At 56.4% G+C, this 21,667-nt stretch overlaps 2 protein-coding genes and 1 long non-coding RNA gene across 3 annotated transcripts; 2 read left to right on the top strand and 1 right to left on the bottom strand.

The window, feature by feature from the left end:
* Window positions 1-3,190: 3,190 nt before the first annotated feature.
* On the top strand, window positions 3,191-5,805 carry LOC309584215. Its single transcript, XR_014227208.1, has 2 exons — window positions 3,191-3,299; window positions 4,792-5,805. It is a non-coding gene; the product is annotated as an uncharacterized lncRNA (long non-coding RNA).
* Window positions 5,806-6,916: 1,111 nt separating this feature from the next.
* On the top strand, window positions 6,917-10,329 carry LOC309584194 (uncharacterized protein). Its single transcript, XM_082300140.1, has 3 exons — window positions 6,917-6,935; window positions 8,546-8,843; window positions 9,553-10,329. The coding sequence occupies exons 2-3, from the start codon at window positions 8,582-8,584 to the stop codon at window positions 10,152-10,154; spliced, it is 864 nt and encodes a 287-aa protein (XP_082156266.1). The 5' UTR covers window positions 6,917-6,935; window positions 8,546-8,581; the 3' UTR covers window positions 10,155-10,329.
* A 3,358-nt stretch (window positions 10,330-13,687) lies between these two features.
* Window positions 13,688-20,196, bottom strand: LOC309584183 (lipid transferase CIDEB-like; the record flags this gene model as incomplete). The annotated part of the gene is made up of 5 exons (XM_082300127.1): window positions 13,688-13,805; window positions 15,684-15,871; window positions 17,780-17,929; window positions 18,961-19,102; window positions 20,183-20,196. 5 exons carry the CDS (start codon window positions 20,194-20,196, stop codon window positions 13,688-13,690), a joined length of 612 nt encoding a protein of 203 aa, XP_082156253.1.
* Window positions 20,197-21,667: the final 1,471 nt, after the last annotated feature.

Raw genomic sequence — 21,667 nt, forward strand, 5'->3', positions numbered from 1 at the left:
TTTTCTGGGTGGAAATGGGGGTTTGGGGTTTTGGGGTGAAAATCCCGGTTTTAGGCCAAAAAAACGTGATTTTAAGGTCAAAATTGTGGTTTTGGCTTCGAAGTTGGGGGTTTGGGGTGAAAATCAGCAATTTTGGGCAACAAAAAGTGATTTTCTGGGTGGAAATGGGGGCTTGGGGTTTTGGGGTGAAAATCCCAGGTTTTAGGCCAAAAAAAAGCGATTTAAGGTCAAATTGAGGTTTTGGTATCGAAGTTGGGGGTTTGGGGTGGAAATCAGCAATTTTGGGCAACAAAAAGTGATTTTTCTGGGTGGAAATGGGGGCTTGGGGTTTTGGGGTGAAAATCCCAGGTTTTAGGCAAAAAAAAAGCGATTTTAAGGTCAAAATTGTGGTTTTGGCATCGAAGTTGGGGGTTTGGGGTGGAAATCAGCAATTTTGGGCAAAAAAATGTGATTTTTCTGGGTGTAAATGGGGGCTTGGGGTTTTGGGGTGAAAATCCCGGTTTTAGGCCAAAAAAAAGCGATTTTAAGGTCAAAATTGTGGGTTTGGCATCGAAGTTGGGGTTTTGGGCTGAAAATCAGCAATTTTGGGCAACAAAAAGTGATTTTTCTGGGTGGAAATGGGGGTTTTGTGGTTTTGGGGTGAAAATCCCAGGTTTTAGGCAAAAAAAAGCGATTTTAAGGTCAAAATTGTGGTTTTGGCATCGAAGGTGGGGGTTTGGGGTGAAAATTCCAGATTTTGGGCAAAAAAATGTGATTTTTCTGGGTGGAAATGGGGGTTTGGGGTGAAAATCCCAGGTTTTGGGGGAAAAAAAGGCGGTTTTAAGGTCAAAATTGTGGGTTTGGCTTCGAAGTTGGGGGTTTGGGGTGGAAATCAGCAATTTTGGGCAAAAAAATGTGATTTTTCTGGGTGGAAATGGGGGTTTGTGGTTTTGGGGTGAAAATCCCGGGTTTTGGGGAAAAAAAAGCGGTTTTAAGGTCAAAATTGAGGTTTTGGTATCGAAGTTGGGGGTTTGGGGTGGAAATCAGCAATTTTGGGCAACAAAAAGTGATTTTTCTGGGTGGAAATGGGGGTTTGGGGTTTTGGGGTGAAAATCCCGGTTTTAGGCCAAAAAAACGTGATTTTAAGGTCAAAATTGTGGTTTTGGCTTCGAAGTTGGGGGTTTGGGGTGAAAATCAGCAATTTTGGGCAACAAAAAGTGATTTTTCTGGGTGGAAATGGGGGCTTGGGGTTTTGGGGTGAAAATCCCAGGTTTTAGGCCAAAAAAAAGCGATTTTAAGGTCAAAATTGTGGTTTTGGTATCGAAGTTGGGGGTTTGGGGTGGAAATCAGCAATTTTGGGCAACAAAAAGTGATTTTTCTGGGTGGAAATGGGGGCTTGGGGTTTTGGGGTGAAAATCCCAGGTTTTAGGCAAAAAAAAAGCGATTTTAAGGTCAAAATTGTGGTTTTGGCATCGAAGTTGGGGGTTTGGGGTGAAAATCAGCAATTTTGGGCAACAAAAAGTGATTTTTCTGGGTGGAAATGGGGGCTTGGGGTTTTGGGGTGAAAATCCCAGATTTTAGGCCAAAAAAAAGCGATTTTAAGGTCAAAATTGAGGTTTTGGTATCGAAGTTGGGGGTTTGGGGTGGAAATCAGCAATTTTGGGCAACAAAAAGTGATTTTTCTGGGTGGAAATGGGGGTTTGTGGTTTTGGGGTGAAAATCCCGTTTTTTAGGCCAAAAAAAAGCGATTTTAAGGTCAAAATTGTGGTTTTGGCTTCGAAGTTGGGGGTTTATGGTGAAAATCAGCAATTTTGGGCAACAAAAAGTGATTTTTCTGGGTGGAAATGGGGGTTTGGGGTTTTGGGGTGAAAATCACGGTTTTAGGCCAAAAAAACGTGATTTTAAGGTCAAAATTGTGGTTTTGGCATCGAAGTTGGGGTTTTGGGCTGAAAATTCCAGATTTTGGGCAAAAAAAAGTGATTTTTCTGGGTGGAAATGGGGGTTTTGTGGTTTTGGGGTGAAAATCCCAGGTTTTGGGGGAAAAAAAAGCGGTTTTAAGGTCAAAATTGTGGTTTTGGCATTGAAGTTGGGGGTTTGAAGTGAAAATCAGCAATTTTGGGCAAAAAAATGTGATTTTTCTGGGTGGAAATGGAGGTTTTGTGGTTTTGGGGTGAAAACCATGGGTTTTGGGCAAAAAAATGTGATTTTGGGGTGATTTCTTTGATTTTGGGGTGATTCCTTTGGTTTTTGGGGTGATTTCTTTGATTTTAGGGGACATTTTGGGGCGATTTCTTTGATTTTGGGGTGCTTTGATTTTTGGGGTGCTTTCTTTGATTTTTGGGGTGCTTTCTTTGATTTTGGGGTGATTTGTTTGATTTTTGGGGTGGTTTCTTTGATTTTGGGGTGATTTCTTTGATTTTGGGGTGATTTCTTTAATTTTGGGGTGCTTTCTTTGGTTTTGGGGTGCTTTCTTTGATTTTGGGGTGGTTTCTTTGATTTTTGGGTGCTTTCTTTGATTTTGGGGTGATTTGTTTGATTTTTGGGGGGGATTTTGGGGCGATATCTTTGGTTTTGGTGTGCTTTCTTTGATTTTTGGGGTGATTTCTTTGATTTTGGGGTGGTTTCTTTGATTTTGGGGTGATTTGTTTGATTTTTGGGGGATTTTGGGGCGCTTTCTTTGATTTTCGGGGTGCTTTCTTTGATTTTTTGGGGGGGATTTTGGGGCGGTTTCTTTGATTTTGGGGCGGTTTCTTTGATTTTGGGGTGATTTCTTTGATTTTCGGGGTGCTTGCTTTGATTTCGGGGGGGATTTTGGGGCACTTTCTTTGATTTTTGGGGTGCTTTCTATGATTTTTGGGGTGATTTCTTTGATTTCGGGGGGGATTTTGGGGCGGTTTCTTTGATTTTGGGGGTGCTTTCTTTGATTTTTTGGGGGGGATTTTGGGGCGGTTTCTTTGATTTTTGGGGTGATTTCTTTGATTTTCGGGGTGCTTGCTTTGATTTCGGGGGGGATTTTGGGGCACTTCCTTTGATTTTCGGGGTGATTTCTTTGATTTCGGGGGGGATTTTGGGGCGGTTTCTTTGATTTTTGGGGTGATTTCTTTGATTTCGGGGGGGATTTTGGGGCGGTTTCTTTGATTTTCGGGGTCCTTTCTTTGATTTCGGGGTGCCCGGGGCTCCTTGGGCCCCCCTGACCCCGTTGCCCTCCCCGCAGGGTCAGTGGCCAGCGCTGGCCCGGGACCGCAGCGGGAGCCGCGTGCTGGACGCGGCCTGGGCACGGAGCCCCCTCCCCCAGCGGGCGCGGCTGGCGGCCGAGCTGGGTCCGGGACCCCCGGGGGGCATCTGGGGGGGATTTGGGGGGTCCTGAAGGGATTTGGGGGGAATTTGGGGGGATTTGAGGGGTTTGGGGAGGATTTGGGGGGTCCTGAAGGGATTTGGGGGGGGACTTGGGAGGGATTTGGGGGGGATTTGAGGGGTTTGGGGAGGATTTGGGGGGTCCTGAAGGGATTTGGGGGGGGATTTGGGGGGGATTTGAGGGATTTGGGGGGTCCTGAAGGGATTTGGGGAGGATTTGGGGGGTCCTGAAGGGATTTGGGGGGGATTTGAGGGGTTTGGGGAGGATTTGGGGGGTCCTGAAGGGATTTGGGGAGGATTTGGGGGGATTTGGGGGGGATTTGAGGGATTTGGGGAGGATTTGGGGGGTCCTGAAGGGATTTGGGGGGGATTTGGGGGGGATTTGAGGGGTTTGGGGAGGATTTGGGGGGTCCTGAAGGGATTTGGGGAGGATTTGGGGGGTCCTGAAGGGATTTGGGGGGGGTAGGGGGGGATTTGGGGGGTCCTGAAGGGATTTGGGGGAATTTGGGAGGAAGTTGGGGAGGATTTGGGGAGGATTTCAGGATCTGGGGGGGATTTGGGGGGTCCTGAAGGGGTTTGGGGGGATTTGAGGGGTTTTGGGGGGTCCTGAAGGGGTTTGGGGGGATTTGGGGGGGATTTGAGGGGTTTGGGGGAGGATTTGGGGGTGGATTTGGCTTTTGGGGGGGATTTGGGGAGGATTTCAGGCTCTGGGGGGGATTTGGGGGGTCCTGAATGGATTTGGGGGGTCTGGGGGCAATTTGAGGGGATTTGGGGGGTCTTGAAGTGATTGGGGGGGGTTGGGGAGGATTTGGGGGGCGTTTGGGGGGTCCTAAAGGGATTTGGGGAGGATTTGGGGGGCATTCGGTCTCAGGGGGGGATTTGGGGGGTCCTGAAGGGATTTGGGGGGGATTGGGGGGGGATTTGGGGACGTCTGGGGGTGATTTGGGGGGGATTTAGGGAGTTTTAGGGGGGATTTGGGGGATTTTAGGAGAGGGTTGGGGGAATTTGGGGGGTCCTGAAGGGATTTGGGGGGAATTTGGGGAGATTTGGGGGGGATTTGGGGGGTCTGGGGGAGGATTTGGGGGATCCTGAAGGGATTGGGGGGATTTGGGGAGGATTTTGGGGAGATTTGAGGGGGTTTGGGGGGAATTTGGGAGGTCTGGGGGGGGATTGGAGGGGGGGGTGGGGAGGATTTGGGGGCAGATTTTGGGGGTCTGGGGGAAGATTTGGGGGGTCCTGAAGAGATTTTGGGAGAATTTGCGGCTTTGGGGGGATTTGGGGGGTGATTTTGGGGCATTTTGGGGACTTTCCGGGGGGGCTTTGGGAGCCTTCTTGGGGTTCAGGGGAGGATTTGGGGGCCCTGAAATGATTTTGGGGTGATTTGGGGGGGGGGGGGTTTAAGGATTTTTGGGAGTGCTGTAAGAGGTTTTTTGGGTCATTTTGGGGTTTTTTTTGCAGCCCCCCAACTCCCGGAGCTGTTACGGGACCCCCACGGCCGCGGGGTCGCCCGAAATTTGGGGTTGGAGCTGTTCCGGAGGAACCGGGGGGAGTGGGAGCGGCTCCAGAGGGGGGAGGGGCGCAAGGCGAGGGGTCTGGGGGGGGTCCTGGACCTCTGACCCCTCCCCCACCCCAAAAAATCATCCGAAACGCCCCAAAATCCACCCCAAAATCCGACCGCCACCCCAAAAAATCATCTGAAACGCCCCAAAATCCACCCCAAAAATGGGACCCACCCCCCCAAAAAACAACATTTGGTACGGTCCCAAGGGGTCCTGGGGGGGGAGACCCCCCCCCAAAAAATGAGTGGGATGCCCCAAAAATGAGCGGACCCCCCAAAAATGATCGGGACCCCCCCAAAAATGGGTGGGACCCCCCAAAAAATGGGCGAGACGCCCCCAAAAATGGGAGGGACCCCAGAAATGATCGGGACCCCCCCCCCAAAAATGGGCGGGACCCCGCCAAAAATGAGGGGGACCCCCCCAAAAAATGGGTGGGACCCCAAAAAATGGGCGGGACCCCGCCAAAAATGAGGGGGACCCCCCTAAAAATGGGTGGGACCCCCAAAAAATGGGCGGGACCCCCCCAGAAAATGATCGGGAACCCCAAAAATGGGCGGGACCCCCCTCCAAATGATCGGGACCCCCCCAAAAAAGAGCGGGACCCCCCAAAAATGGGCAGAACCCCCCAAAATTGGGAGGGACCGCCCAAAAATGAGCGGGACCCCCCCGAAAATTGGCGGGACCCCCCCAAAATGATCGGGACCCCCCCAAAAAATGGGTGGGACCCCCTAAAAATGAGCGGGACCCCCCCAAAAAAATGGGCGGGACCCCCCCAAAAATGAGCGGGACCCCCCAAAAATGATCGGGACCCCCCCAAAAAAATGGGCGGGACCCCCCAAAAATGGACAGGACCCCCCCCTCCCCCCCACCCCTTTTTAAGAATAATTTTTAATAAAAGTTTCTATTTTTTGGCCGTTTTGGGACCTTTCCCCTCCATTTTAAAAGGGAAGGGGCGTGGTCTGGGGAAGGGGCGTGGTTTTGACTGAAAGGGGGCGTGGCTTGGCGGAGTGGGCGTGGTTTGTGCGCTGTGGGATTTTTCCCTCTCCCCGCAGATTTTTCTCTCTCCCCGCAGATTTTTCTCTCTCCCCGCAGATTTTTCTCTCTCCCCGCAGATTTTTCTCTCTCCCCGCAGATTTTTCCCTCTCCCCGCAGATTTTTCCCTCTCCCCGCAGATTTTTCCCTCTCCCCGCAGATTTTTCTCTCTCCCCGCAGCTCCAAAGGAGCTCCCTCGTCCGCCTCTGCCAGGGACCCGCGTCCCTGCTCCTGCACCCGCTCCTCGCACTGAACGACCCTATGGGACCCCACAGGACCCTATGGAGCCCCTATAGGACCCTATGGAGCCCCTATAGGACCCTATGGAACCCCCACAGGACTCTATGGAGCCCCTATAGACCCAAAGGACCCTATAGAGCCCCCATAGGAACCTATAGAACTCCCACAGGACCCTATGGAACCCCTATAGGAACCTATAGAACCCCCACAGGACCCTATGGGACCCCCACAGGACCCTATAGGCCGGCTATAAACGCCACAGGACCCTATGGAGCCCCTATAGGACCCTATGGAACCCCACAAGACCCTATAGGACCCCTATAGTCCCTTGTAGGACCCCTATAAACCCCTTATAGGACCCTATGTGACCCCTATAGAACCCCTATAAACCCCACAGGACCCTATGGAACCCCTATAGAGCCCCTGTAGGACCCTATGGAACCCCCACGGGACGCTATAGAACCCCTACAAACCCCTAAAGGACCCTATGGAACCCCCACGGGACCATATAGAGCCCCTATAAGCCCCTAAAGGACCCTATGGAGCCCCACGGGACCGTATAGAGCCCCTACAAACCCCTAAAGGACCCTATGGAACCCCCACAGGGCCCTATAGAGCCCCTGAAGGACCCTATGGAGCCCCGATGGGCCCAGGGGCGGCGCCTATGGAGCCCCTGTGACGTCAGGGGGCGGGGCGGGCCTGGGCCGGCCCCTAAAGGTCCGGACTATAAGTACCGGCGAGCCTATAGGGGCTGTGCGAGACCAGGAGCAGGTACGGGGGATCTATAGGGGCCGGGAGCGTCCAGGGGGTGGGGAAGGGGGATCTATAGGGGCCGGGAGCCTATAGAGGGTGCGGGAGGGGGATCTATAGGGGCCGGGAGCGTCCAGGGGGTGCGGGAGGGGGATCTATAGGGGCCGGGAGCCTATAGAGGGTGCGGGAGGGGGATCTATAGGGGCCGGGAGCCTATAGAGGGTGGGGGAGGGGGATCTATAGGGGCCGGGAGCCTATAGAGGGTGCGGGAGGGGGATCTATAGGGGCCGGGAGCGTCCAGGGGGTGCGGGAGGGGGATCTATAGGGGCCGGGAGCCTATAGAGGGTGGGGGAGGGGGATCTATAGGGGCCGGGAGCCTATAGAGGGTGCGGGAGGGGGATCTATAGGGGCCGGGAGCCTATAGAGGGTGGGGGAGGGGGATCTATAGGGGCCGGGAGCCTATAGAGGGTGCGGGAGGGGGATCTATAGGGGCCGGGAGCCTATAGAGGGTGGGGGAGGGGGATCTATAGGGGCCGGGAGCCTATAGAGGGTGGGGGAGGGGCTGGGAGCAGGCACAGGGGAGGCTGGGGGGTTCTATACGGGACAGGCCCCTATAGAGGGTGGGGGAGGGGCTGGGGGGTTCTATACGGGACAGGCCCCTATAGAGGGTGGGGGAGGGGCTGGGGGGTTCTATACGGGACAGGCCCCTATAGAGGGTGGGGGAGGGGCTGGGGGGTTCTATACGGGACAGGCCCCTATAGAGGGTGGGGGAGGGGCTGGGGGGTTCTATACGGGACAGGCCCCTATAGAGGGTGGGGGAGGGGCTGGGGGGTTCTATACGGGACGGGCCCCTATAGAGGGTGGGGGAGGGGGCAGCGGCCGGAGCCCATCCCGGGGTCATTCTGGGGGCAGTGGTCATTCCGTTCCCGCGGTCCGTGGCCGGTGCCCACTCCCAGTGTCCACTCCCGGTGCCCATTCCCAGTGTCCACTCCCAGCCCCCACTCCGGGACCGTGCCCGGGGCAGTGCCCACTCCAGGGCTCCGTGCCCAGTGTCCAGTGTCCATTCCCAGTGTCCAGTGCCCATTCCCAGCCCCCACTCCCAGTGTCCAGTGTCCCCCCCCAGTGTCCACTCCCAGTGCCCAGCCCCCACTCCCAGTGCCCAGTGCCCATTCCCAGTGCCCACTCCCAGTGCCCAGCCCCCAATCCCAGTGTCCATTCCTAGTGTCCATCCCCCATTCCCAGTGTCCAGCCCCCACTCCCAGTGCCCATTCCCAGTGTCCAGTGCCCACTCCCAGTGTCCATTCCCAGTGTCCATTCCCAGTGTCCAGCCCCCACTCCCAGTGCCCAGTGCCCATTCCCAGTGCCCACTCCCAGTGCCCACTCCCAGTGTCCAGCCCCCACTCCCAGTGTCCACTCCCAGTGTCCAGCCCCCACTCCCAGTGCCCATTCCCAGTGTCCAGCCCCCACTCCCAGTGCCCATTCCCAGTGTCCAGCCCCCACTCCCAGTGTCCATTCCCAGTGTCCAGCCCCCACTCCCACTGTCCATTCCCAGTGTCCATCCCCCACTCCCACTGTCCATTCCCAGTGTCCATTCCCAGTGTCCAGCCCCCACTCCCACTGTCCATTCCCAGTGTCCATTCCCAGTGTCCATCCCCCCTCTGGCCACCATGTCGGCGCTGCAGCGTGTCCGAGCGGGCGGCCGGGGGCTGGAGCGGCGCCTGGACTCCGTCCCGGCCGAGGCGCTGCTGGCCGGACTCCGCGCGGCCGGAGCCGTGTCCGAGCCCGAGGTGGCCGCGCTGGGAGCCCCGGGCGGGCCGGGCTGGGTCCGGCGGCTGCGCGCTCTGGCCGTGGCCAGAGGGGACCGGACGTGCCGCGTCCTGCTGGACCTGCTGGCCGGGCTCGAGGGGCCACCACAGCCGGGGCCGTGGGGTGAGTGACCACTGGGGCCGTGGGGTGAGTGACCACTGGGGCCGTGGGGTGAGTGACCACTGGGGATATGGGGTGAGTGACCACTGGGGCCGTTGGGTGAGTGACCACTGGGGCCGCGGGGTGAGTGACCACTGGGGCTGCGGGGTGAGTGACCACTGGGGCTGTGGGGTGAGTGACCACTGGGGCCGTGGGGTGAGTGACCACTGGGGCCGTGGGGTGAGTGACCACTGGGGCCGTGGGGTGAGTGACCGCTGGGGCCGTGGGGTGAGTGACCGCTGGGGCTGTGGGGTGAGTGACCACTGGGGCTGTGGGGTGAGTGACCACTGGGGCTGTGGGGTGAGTGACCACTGGGGATATGGGGTGAGTGACCACTGGGGATATGGGGTGAGTGACCACTGGGGCCGTTGGGTGAGTGACCACTGGGGCCGTTGGGTGAGTGACCACTGGGGCTGCGGGGTGAGTGATCACTGGGGCTGCGGGGTGAGTGACCACTGGGGCTGCGGGGTGAGTGACCACTGGGGCTGTGGGGTGAGTGACCACTGGGGCCGTGGGGTGAGTGACCACTGGGGCTGCGGGGTGAGTGACCACTGGGGCTATTGGGTAAGTGACCGCCCGGTGTCCGGCCGTGGCCATGACCGTTCCTGTTCAGTGAGTGACCACCCCGGTGTCCGGCCGCTTTTTTGGGGCCGTTTCCCCGTTTTTGTGGCAGATTTCTACAACCCCCAGCGCGACGCGGAGCCCGGACACCGCTCGGACTGTCCGTGCTGCCGGCCGGAGCCCGGCTGGACACGGCGCCAGGAGGAGGAGGAGGAGGAGGAGAAGCAGGGAGAGGCCAAGGAGGGGGATGAAGGCCCCGAGGAGGAGGAGGGAGGAGCCGAGGATGAGGACGGGATGAAGGCCCTGAGGATGAGGATGGAGGAGCGGAAGGAGGCCCTGAGGATGAGGATGGAGGAGCGGAAGGAGTCCGTGAGGATGAGGATGGTGATGAAGGCCCCGAGGATGGAGGAGAGGATGAAGATGAGGAGGAATTCCGGGGCGAAAATAAGGCAGAGACGGAGCCTTCGGGCCTCCGCCATGAGGATGAAGAGGAAGATGGTGAAGATGGCGAAGGTGGCGAAGATGATGATGACGAAGGTGATGAAGACGATGATGATGAGGGTGGTGAAGATGATGATGAGGGAGATTGTGAAGATGATGATGGATTTCGGCTCCTCCTCCCCCTCCTGCTCCCTCTCCCTCCTCTCCCCCCCCTCCTCCTCCTCCTCCTCTTCCTCTTCCTCCTCCTCCTCCTCCTCCTCCTCCTCCTCGTGAGGATGATGATGATGATGATGATGATGGCGATCGCTGACGCGCAGACAATCTCTGCCGTCGGTACCGCGAGCTCCGCTCTATCGCAATCAGGACTCCGCTTTTCCGCTCCCAAATTCCCGTTCCCGCCGCTCCTCCCTTGGCGCCGGCTACAAAAAAAAGTCGCATTTTGCCCACAGCGCTGCTCGCGGCTGCGGTTTGGGCAGCCGGAGTTCTTCCTCCTCCTCCTCCTCCTCCTCCTCCTCCTCCTGCTGCGGCTCCTCCTCTCTCAGGGCGGCTCCGTCTCCTCGGCGCATCCCGGTTTTCGCACAGCGGCGTTTCCCAAGAGCCCCGTGCCCGTGTCCTCGCCTTCCTTTGCCGTTCCCGTGATTTCCTTTTCCCGCAGCGGCCGAGAGCCCTGCTCGCGTGTCCGGCTTTGAAGGACAGCTGTCTGCTCAGGAAGGCAGGAGCGCCCCTCGGAATGGCAGATGCCACCCCCTTCCCTCCGAGTTCTTCTGGGTTGGAAATCCAGGGGCTTTTAGGCAAAGATGTGGGAAATAGCAATAACAGTTCTTTACTATTCTATACATAACCAGCCAAACAAACTGCGATAACTCTGGCAGGAACAGCGAACACAAACCCAGTGCCGGCCTTCTCGGCTGTCAGCCGATCCCGGGATCCCGGGATGGGACAAAGGAGCTTCCCAAACCGCTGGGCAGCCGATCCCGGGAAGGGATGGGACAAAGGAGCTTCCCAAACCGCTGGGCAGCCGATCCCGGGATCCCGGGGAGGGATGGGACAGAGGAGCTTCCCAAACCGCTGGGCAGCCGATCCCGGGGAGGGATGGGACAAAGGAGCTTCCCAAACCGCTGGGCAGCCGATCCCGGGATGGGACAAAGGAGCTTCCCAAACCGCTGGGCAGCCGATCCCGGGGAGGGATGGGACAAAGGAGCTTCCCAAACCGCTGGGCAGCCGATCCCGGGATCCCGGGAAGGGATGGGACAAAGGAGCTTCCCAAACCGCTGGGCAGCCGATCCCGGGGAGGGATGGGACAAAGGAGCTTCCCAAACCGCTGGGCAGCCGATCCCGGGATCCTGGGAAGGGACAAAGGAGCTTCCCAAACCGCTGGGCAGCCGATCCCGGGATCCCGGGATGGGACAAAGGAGCTTCCCAAACCGCTGGGCAGCCGATCCCGGGATCCTGGGATGGGACAAAGGAGCTTCCCAAACCGCTGGGCAGCCGATCCCGGGGAGGGATGGGACAAAGGAGCTTCCCAAACCGCTGGGCAGCCGATCCCGGGATCCCGGGATGGGACAAAGGAGCTTCCCAAACCGCTGGGCAGCCGATCCCGGGATCCCGGGATGGGACAAAGGAGCTTCCCAAACCGCTGGGCAGCCGATCCCGGGAAGGGATGGGACAAAGGAGCTTCCCAAACCGCTGGGCAGCCGATCCCGGGGAGGGATGGGACAAAGGAGCTTCCCAAACCGCTGGGCAGCCGATCCCGGGATGGGACAAAGGAGCTTCCCAAACCGCTGGGCAGCCGATCCCAGGGCAGGTTCTCTGCAGCTCCTCTCTCCGGACGCTCGGAGCGAACTGACCCCACACCCAGGTGTAGAGAAAGGAGGAGCCAGGCCCGCCCCACTCCCTTTTTTTGTCTTTCTTAAGCACAGCCGTTTGTCCCCCAGCAGCGTGCAGATGGGAGAAAATTCCTGTAACAGGAAAATCTCAGACTAAACTGAAACCCCGACAGCGTGGTTCAGGTTTTCTGGGGCGGGTTTTGCGGGAAGGGGCGTGGTTTAAGGGGTTTTGGGCGTGGTTTCCAGGCTTTTTGGGCGTGGTTTAAGGTTTTTTGGCGCCGGTTTTGCAGAAAGGGGCGTGGTTTAAGCGGGAAGGGGCGTGGTTTAAGTGCTGTGGGCGTGGTTTAAGGGTTTTTGGGCGCGGTTTAAGGTTTTTTTTGCGCAGGTTTTGCAGGAAAGGGCGTGGTTTAAGCGGGAGTGGGCGTGGTTTAATGACTTTGGGCGTGGTTTAAGGGCTTTTGGCGCGGTTTTTCAGACGGGGGCGTGGTTTAAACGGGACTGGGTGTGGTTTAAGGGGGTTTGGGCGTGGCTTTCAGAAGGGGGCGTGGTTTCCAGGCTTTTTGGGCGTGGTTTAAGGTTTTTTTGGCGCGGGTTTTGCAGAAAGGGGCGTGGTTTAAGGGGGTTTTGGGCGTGGTTTAAGCACTGTGGGCGTGGTTTAAGGGGTTTTTGGGCACGGTTTAAGCGGGAAGGGGCGTGGTTTAAGGGCTTTTGGCGCGAGTTTTGAAGAAAGGGGCGTGGTTTAATCGGAGTGGGCGTGGTTTAAGGGCTTTGGGGCGTGGTTTAAGGTTTTTTGGCGCGGGTTTTGCAGAAAGGGGCGTGGCTTAAGCGGGAAGGTGCGTGGTTTAAGGGCTTTGGGGCGTGGTTTAAGGGATTTTTGGGCGTGGTTTAAGGTTTTTTTGCGCTGGTTTTGCAGGAAAGGGCGTGGTTTAAGCGGGAGTGGGCGAGGTTTAAGCGGGAGTGGGCGTGGTTTAAGGGCTTTTGGCGCGGTTTTTCAGACGGGGGCGTGGTTTAAACGGGACTGGGTGTGGTTTAAGGGGGTTTGGGCGTGGCTTTCAGAAGGGGGCGTGGTTTAATGGCTTTTTGGGCGTGGTTTAAGGTTTTTTTGGCGCGGGTTTTGCAGAAAGGGGCGTGGTTTAAGGGGTTTTTGGGCGTGGTTTAAGCACTGTGGGCGTGGTTTAAGGGGTTTTTGGGCACGGTTTAAGCGGGAAGGGGCGTGGTTTAAGGGCTTTTGGCGCGAGTTTTGAAAAAAGGGGCGTGGTTTAATCGGAGTGGGCGTGGTTTAAGGGCTTTTGGGCGTGGTTTAAGTTTTTTGCGCTGGTTTTGCAGGAAAGGGCGTGGTTTAAGCGGGAAGGGGCGTGGTTTAAGTGCTGTGGGCGTGGTTTAAGGGGTTTTGGGCGTGGTTTAAGGGCTTTTGGCGCGAGTTTTGAAGAAAGGGGCGTGGTTTAATCGGAGTGGGCGTGGTTTAAGGGCTTTTGGGGCGTGGTTTAAGGTATTTTGGCGCCGGTTTTGCAGAAAGGGGCGTGGCTTAAGCGGGAAGGGGCGTGGTTTAAGTGCTGTGGGCGTGGTTTAAGGGGTTTTTGGGCGCGGCTTAATCGGAGTGGGCGTGGTTTAAGCGGGAAGGGGCGTGGTTTAATGATTTGGGCGTGGTTTAAGGGCTTTTTGGCACGCGTTTTGAAGAAAGGGGCGTGGTTTAAAACGGGAGTGGGCGTGGTTTAAGGGCTTTGGGCGTGGTTTAAGGGGTTTTGGCGCGGTTTAAGGGCTTCTGGTGCGGTTTTTGGGAAGGGGGCGTGGTTTAAGGGCTCGGCGCGGTTTTTCAGAAAGGGGCGTGGCTTAAGGGATTTTGGCGCGGTTTTGCAGAAGGGGGCGTGGTTTAAGCGGGAGTGGGCGTGGTTAAGGGGTTTTCGCGCGGTTTTTAGGAAGGGGGCGTGGTTTCCGGGCTTTTGGCGCCGGTTTTGGGAAGGGGCGTGGCCACGGGCGGGGTCAGCGGCGCTGCCCGGGGCTCGGGGGCCCCTCCAGGAGCGGCCGCAGCGAGGCCGAGAGTCCGAGCAGGGCCTGGCCCAGGGCCCGCGCCAGCCCCGCCAGGAGCCGCAGCAGCTCCCTGGGGAGAGACAGGGGGGCTCAGCGACCCCGAAAACAGCGAAAAACAACCCAAAAAACACCCCGAAATCCACCCCGAAAACCACACCGGAATCCACCCCAAAAACCACCCCGAAAACACCAAAAAACCACCCCAAAATCCACCCCAAAAAACACCCCGAAAACACCGAAAACCACCCCAAAACCACCAAATAAACCACCCCAAAACCACCAAAAACCACCCCGAAATCCACCCCAAAAAGCACCCCGAAAACACCAAAAAACCACCCCGAAATCCACCCCAAAAAACATCCTGAAATCCCCAAAAACCATCCCAAAAACCACCCCGAAATCACCCCAAAAACCACCCCGAAATCCACCCCAAAAACCACCCCAAAAACCCCAAAAAACCACCCCGCAATCCACCCCAAAAACACCTCAAAAACCCCCAAAATCCACCCCAAAACCACGAAAAACCACCCCAAAACCACCCCAAAATCCACCCCAAAAATCACCCTGAAAACCCCAAAAAGCACCCCAAAAAACACCCCAAAAACCACCCCAAAATCCCCCAAAACCACCCCGAAATCCACCCCAAAACCCCCAAAATCCCCAAAATTCACCCCGAAATCACCCAGGAACCCCCAAAATCCACCCGGGGACCCCAAAACCCCCCCAAACCACCCCAAAACCCCCAAAATCTCCAAAATCAACCCCAAACTCCACCCAGGAACCCCAAAAACCTGGGACGGAATTTTGGGGCGATTTGGGGGGATTTTGGGAGGGATTTTGGGGTGATTTAGGGGGATTTTGGGGGGATTTGGGGGAATTTTGGGGTGATTTTGGGGGATTTTTGGGGCGGTTCGTGCGGAATTGGGGGGAATTTGGGCGGGATTTTGGGGGGATTTTGGGGGATTTGGGGCTGGAATTTGGGGGGGATTTTGGGGTGATTTGGGGCAGATTTTGGGGGGATTTGGGTGGAATTTGGGGCTGGAATTTGGGTGGGATTTTGGGGGAATTTGGGGCAGATTTTGGGGGGGATTTTTGGGGTGATTTGGGGCAGATTTTGGGGGGATTTTGGGGTGATTCGGGTGGAATTTGGGGCATTTGGTGCAGATTTTGGGGGGATTTTGGGGCTGGAATTTGGGTGAGTTTTGGAGCAGATTTTGGGGGGATTTTGGGGCGATTTGGGGCAGATTTTGGAGGGATTTTGGGGCGATTCGGGTGGAATTCAGGGCGGATTTTGGGGGGGATTTTTGGGGTGATTCGGGTGGAATTTGGGGCATTTGAGGCAGATTTTGGGGGGGATTTGGGGCTGGAATTTGGGTGAGATTTGGAGCAGATTTTGGGTGGGATTTTTGGGGCGATTCAGGGCAGATTTTGAGGGGATTTTTGGGCTGATTTGGGTGGAATTTGGGGCAGATTTTGGGGGGGATTTTTAGGGCGATTCTTGTGGAATTCGGGTGAGATTTGGGGGGGATTTTTGGGGCGATTCAGGTGGAATTCGGGTGAGATTTGGGGCAGATTTGGGGGGGATTTTTGGGGCGATTCGGGTGGAATTCGGGGACATTTGGGACAGATTTTGGGGGGGGATTTTTGGGGCAATTCGGGTGGAATTTGGGGCAGATTTTGGGGGGATTTTGGGGGATTTGGGGCTGGAATTTGGGGGGGATTTTGGGGTGATTTGGGGCAGATTTGGGGGGATTTTGGGGCGATTCGGGGCAAATTTTGGGGAGATTTTAGGGCGATTCAGGTGGAATTCGGGGCAGATTTGGGGTGGATTTTTGGGGCGATTCGGGGCAGATTTTGGGGGGGATTTTTGGGGCGATTCGGGTGGAATTTGGGACATTCGGGGCAGATTTTAGGGGGGGTTTTTTTGGGGATTCCCCCCCCCCCGTACCTGAGCAGCCGCTCGGGGCCGAGCCCCCCCAGCTCCCAGCGGACCCCCCGGATTTGGGCCGAGAGCCGCAGCCGCCCTCGGGGGTCGTCCTTGGCCACCAGCAGGGACAGCCGGGCAACCTCGGGGGGACCCTCGGGGACCCCCCCGGGACCCCCCCCCAGCTCCCAGCGCGGGGGGAGCCCCCCGGCCTGCGGGGACAGGGGGGGAGGGGCGTCAGAGGGGGGGGGGCTGGGGGGGATTTTGGGGGGGTTTGGGGGGGTCTTAGAGGGGTTTGGGAGGGATTTGGGGGGGTCTTTGAGGGGTTTTGGGGGGTCCTGGGGAGGTTGGGGGGGATTTGGGGGGTCCTGGGGGGGTCTGAGGGGGCTTAAAGGGGTTTGGGGGGGATTTGGGGGGGTTTGGGGGGGTCTGAGGGGGCTTAAAGGGGTTTGGGGGGGATTTGAGGGGGTCTTAGAGGGGTTTTGGGGGGGTTTGGGGGGATTTGGGGGGGTCTTAGAGGGGTTTTGGGGGTCCTGGGGGGGGTTGGGGGGGATTTGGGGGGTCCTGGGGGGGTCTGAGGGGGCTTAAAGGGGTTTGGGAGGGATTTGGGGGGGTCTTAGAGGGGTTTTGGGGGGATTTAAGAGGTTTTGGGGGGTCACGGGGGTCTTAAAGGGGTTTTTGGGGGGGGTTGGGGGGGTCTTAGAGGGGTTTGGGGGGGTTGGGGGGGTCTGAGAGGGGTTTGGGGGTGTTTTGAGGGGAATTTTTGGATCTTTTAGGGCGTTTTTTGGTGCTTTTGGGGCGGGTTTGGGGGAATTTTGGTGGTTTTGGGGCATTTTGGAGCAGTTTTGGGGGGATTTTGGTGGTTTTGGGGTGGTTTTAGGACGTTTCTTGGTGGTTTTGGGGCATTTTGGGGCAGTTTCGGGGGATTTTGGTGGTTTTGGGGTGGTTTTAGGGCATTTCTTGGTGGGTTTGGGGCATTTTGGGGCAGTTTCGGGGGATTTTGGTGGTTTTGGGGTGGTTTTAGGGCATTTCTTGGTGGGTTTGGGGCATTTTGGGGCGGTTTCGGGGGATTTTGGTGGTTTTGGGGTGGTTTTAGGACACTTCTTGGTGGTTTTGGGGCATTTTGGGGCAGTTTCGGGGGGATTTTGGTGGTTTTGGGGTGGTTTTAGGGCGTTTCTTGGTGGTTTTGGGGTGGTTTCGGGGGATTTTGGTGGTTTTGGGGTGGTTTTAGGACACTTCTTGGTGGTTTTGGGGCATTTTGGGGCAGTTTTGGGCGGATTTTGGTGGTTTTGGGGTGGTTTTAGGACATTTCTTGGTGGTTTTGGGGCATTTTGGGGCAGTTTTGGGCGGATTTTGGGGGTTTTGGGATGGTTTTAGGGCGTTTCTTGGTGCTTTTGGGGCAGTTTCGGGGGATTTTGGTGGTTTTGGGGTGGTTTTGGGGCGCTTCTTGGTGCTTTTGGGGCAGTTTCGGGGGGATTTTGGCATTTTTGGGGTGGTTTCAGGGCGTTTCTTGGTGCTTTTGGGGCAGTTTCGGGGGATTTTGGTGGTTTTGGGGTGGTTTTAGGACATTTCTTGGTGGTTTTGGGGCATTTTGGGGCAGTTTTGGGGGGATTTTGGCATTTTCGGGGCGGTTTCAGGGCATTTCTTGGTGCTTTTGGGGTGGTTTCGGGGGATTTTGGTGGTTTTGGGGTGATTTTAGGACATTCCTTGGTGGTTTTGGGGCATTTTGGGGCAGTTTTGGGCGGATTTTGGTGGTTTTGGGGTGGTTTTAGGGCGCTTCTTGGTGGTTTTTGGGGTGGTTTCGGGGGATTTTGGCGGTTTTGGGGTGGTTTTAGGGCATTTCTTGGTGGTTTTGGGGCATTTTGGGGCAGTTTCGGGGGATTTTGGTGGTTTGGGGGTGGTTTTAGGGCGCTTCTTGGTGCTTTTGGGGCAGTTTCGGGGGATTTTGGTGGTTTTGGGGTGGTTTTGGGGCATTTCTTGGTGGTTTTGGGGCATTTTGGGGCAGTTTCGGGGGGATTTTGGCATTTTCGGGCTGGTTTCAGGGCGTTTTGGGGCGCTTTTGGGCCGTTTCGGGGCCGTTTCGGGGCTCCTTGGCGGGGATTTTGGGGCGGGGGTCTCACCTCGGGGGGCTCCCAGCGCTGCCCCGGCCTCAGGGCCAGCAGGGGGGTGTGGGGGGGGAGGGTCCCAAAAAACGCCTCGTCCTCCACCAGGGTCCCGTCCTCGGCCACCACCAGCGAGAGGGGGAGGGGCAGCCCCAGGACCGAGCCCGCCTGGGGGGAAATTGGGGGGAATTTGGGGGGATTTGGGGGAATTTGGGGGAGATTTAGGGGGGATTTGGGGGGGTTAGAGGACATTTTGGGAGATTTGGGAGGAATTTGGGGGGGATTTAGGGGAGATTTGGGGGGATTTAGGGGGGATTTAGGGGGGATTTGGGGGGATTTAGGGGGGATTCGGGACGATTTGGGGGGGGTGACAGGGAATTTGGGGGAATTTGGGGGGATTTGGGAGGATTTAGGGGAGATTTGGGGGGATTTAGGGGGGATTTGGGGAGATTTGTGGGAATTTAGGGGGGATTCGGGAGGATTTGGGGGGTGACAGGGAATTTGGGGGGGGATTTGGGGGAATTTGGGGGGATTTTGGGGGAATTTGGGGAGGATTTTGGGGGGTGAGAGGGAATTTGGGGGAATTTGGGGCATTTTGGGGGGATTTCGGGGGATTTGGGGGGGATTTGGGGTGGTGAGAGGGAATTTGGGGGAATTTGGGGAGATTTGGGGGGATTTGGGAGGAGCTGGGGGGATTTAGGGGGGATTTGGGGGGGATTTGGCGGATTTTGGGGGGATTTCGGGGATTTGGGGGGGTGAGAGGGAATTTGGGGGGATTTGGGACATTTTGGCCGGGATTTTGGGGGAATTTGGGGGATTTAGAGGGGATTTGGGGGGATTTGGGGGAATTTAGGGGGAATTTCAGGGGCTCCAGAGGGGTTGGGGTAGGGAAAAGGGGGAAAAAAGGGGGGATTTTGGGGAAAAATGGGATTGGGGGGGGGGGGGGGGAATTGGAGTTTCGGGGAGGTTTTGGGGTCAAACCCGAGGATTTTGGGGGGAAAAAGGGGGGATTTGGTGGCATTTGGGAGGGAACCGAGGAGGTTCCTGGGGGGTCCCGGGGTTAATTTGGGGCTGATTTTGGGGGGGGGGATTTCGGGGTCAATTAGCATAAATTAGCATCAATCAGCATCAATCAGCGTAGACCCGCAGCCGTAGGGGGTGATTGGCGTTAATTAGGGTTAATTACGGGGGGTCCCCACCTGCTCGCGCAGCTCCCCCAAGGTCGCCGCCAGGACCCCCCGGGGCCGCCCCTCCCCCCCCAGCCCGGGGCTGACCCAGAAGGGCCGAGCGGGGGTGGGGGAGGGGCGGGGGGAGGGGCCCCAAACGCGCCGGGCGACGGCTCTGGGGGGGGGGGGGAGGGGAGGGGGCGTCAGGGGAGGGGAGACCCCAAAAAAACACCCCAAAACCGCGCCAAAAACGCCCCAAAACCGCGCCGAAATCACCTCAAAATCGCCCCAAAAACGCCCCGAAATCACCCCTAAAAAGCCCCAAAAACGCGCCAAAAACGCGCCAAAAACGCCCCGAAATCGCCCCGAAATCACCTCAAAATCGCCTTAAAATAGCCCCAAAAACGCCCCAAAATCACCTCAAAATCACCCCCAGAGACCCCAAATCACCCCAAAATCACCCCGAAAACGCCCCGAAATCGCCCCGAAATCACCTCAAAATCGCCCCAAAAACGCCCCAAAATCACCTCAAAATCACCCCGAAATCGCCCCAAAATCACCCCAAAATCGCCCCGAAAACGCCCCGAAATCACCCCAAAAACGCCCCAAAACCGCCCCAAAATCGCCCCGAAATCACCCCAAAAACGTCCCAAAATCACCCCTAAAAAGCCCCAAAAACGCCCCGAAATCACCCCCAGAGACCCAAAGTCCCCCTGAAATTCACTCAAATCCCCCCAAATTCCTCCAAATCCCCTCAAATTCCCCCCAAAATCCCCCCAAATCACCCCAAAATCACCCCAAATGCCCCCAAAGTCCCCCAAAATGCCCCAAAATACCCCCAAATCCTCTCCGGACCCTCCCAGCTGCCCCAAAATCCCCCAAAAGTCCCCAAAATGCCCCAAATTCCCCCCAAATCCTCTCCGGACCCTCCCAGCCCCCCTCGAATCCCCCCAAATGCTCCAAATTCGCCCCAAATCCCCCCAAAATTGCCCAAAATTCCCCCCGGACCCTCCCAGCGCCCCCCAAAATGCCCCAAAATTCCCCCAAATCCCCCCAAAATGCCCCCAAATCCCCCCCGGACACTCCCAGCGCCCCCCAAAATGCCGCCAAATGCCCCAAATTCCCCCCAAAATGCCCCCAAATCCCCCCAAAATTGCCCCAAATCCTCTCCGGCCTCTCCCAGCTCCCCCCAAAATGCCCCAAAAAGCCCCAAAATGCCCCAAAAAGCCCCAAATTCCCCTCCCCCCCCCGGTACCGCAGCGCCTCCATCGCCTCCGGGGGGGGCAAAGTCCGAAGGTGCCGCGGTGACGTCACGGGGGGGGAGGGGAATCCCCGGGAAATCCCCCGGGAATCCCCGGGAAACCCCCCCGGGGCCGGCGAGGGGATTTGGGGTGAAAAAGGGGGAATTTGGGGTCGGGAAGGGGAAATTGGGGTAAAAAATTGGGAATTTGGGGTGAAAAAGGGAGAATTTGGGGTGAAAAAGGGGGAATTTGGGGTCGGGAAGGGGAGTTTGGGGTGAAAAAGGGGAAATTTGGGGTGAAAAATGGGGAATTTGGGGTGAAAAATGGGGAATTTGGGGTCGGGAAGGGGAAATTGGGGTGAAAAATGGGGAATTTGGGGTCGAAAAGGGGGAAATTGGGGTGAAAAAGGGGCAATTTGGGGCGAAAAATGGGAATTTGGGGTGAAAAGGGAGAGTTTGGAGTGAAAAATTGGGAATTTGGGGTGAAAAGGAGAGTTTGGGGTGAAAAATGGGGAAATTGGGGTGAAAAAGGGGGAAATTGGGGTTGGAAAGGGGAATTTGGGGTGAAAAAGGGGGAATTTGGGGTCGGAAAGGGGAATTTGGGGTGAAAAAGGGGGAAATTGGGGTCAGAAATTGGGAAATTGGGGTGAAAAATGGGGAATTTGGCGTCGGGAAGGGGAAATTGGGGTGAAAAATGGGGAAATTGGGGTCGGAAAGGGGAATCTGGGGTCAAAAAGGGGAAATTGGGGTGAAAAATGGGGAATTTGGGGTCGAAAAGGGGGAAATTGGGGTGAAAAAGGGGCAATTTGGGGCGAAAAATGGGAATTTGGGGTGAAAAGGGAGAGTTTGGGGTGAAAAATTGGGAATTTGGGGTGAAAAGGAGAGTTTGGGGTGAAAAATGGGGAAATTGGGGTGAAAAAGGGGGAAATTGGGGTTGGAAAGGGGAATTTGGGGTGAAAAAGGGGGAATTTGGGGTCGGAAAGGGGAATTTGGGGTGAAAAAGGGGGAAATTGGGGTCAGAAATTGGGAAATTGGGGTGAAAAATGGGGAATTTGGCGTCGGGAAGGGGAAATTGGGGTGAAAAATGGGGAAATTGGGGTCGGAAAGGGGAATTTGGGGTCAAAAAGGGGAAATTGGGGTGAAAAAGGGGGAATTTGGGGTCGGAAAGGGGAATTTGGGGTGAAAAATGGGGAATTTGGGGTGAAAAAATGGGGAATTTGGGGTCGGAAAGGGGAATTTGGGGTGAAAAAATTGGGAGTTTGGGGTGAAAAATGGAGAATTTGGGGTGAAAAAGGGGGAATTTGGGGTCAAAAAGGGGAAATTGGGGTGAAAAATGGGGAATTTGGGGTGAAAAATGGGGAAATTGGGTTGAAAATTTGGGAATTTGGGGTCAGAAATTGGTAATTTGGGGTGAAAAATGGGAATTTGGGGTGAAAAAGGAGAGTTTGGGGTGAAAAATTGGGAATTTGGGGTCGGAAAGAGGAAATTGGGGTGAAAAAG

The sequence above is a fragment of the Coloeus monedula genome, assembly GCF_965178545.1.
Source record: "Coloeus monedula genome assembly, chromosome: 37".
Taxonomy (NCBI): Eukaryota; Metazoa; Chordata; class Aves; order Passeriformes; family Corvidae; genus Coloeus; species Coloeus monedula.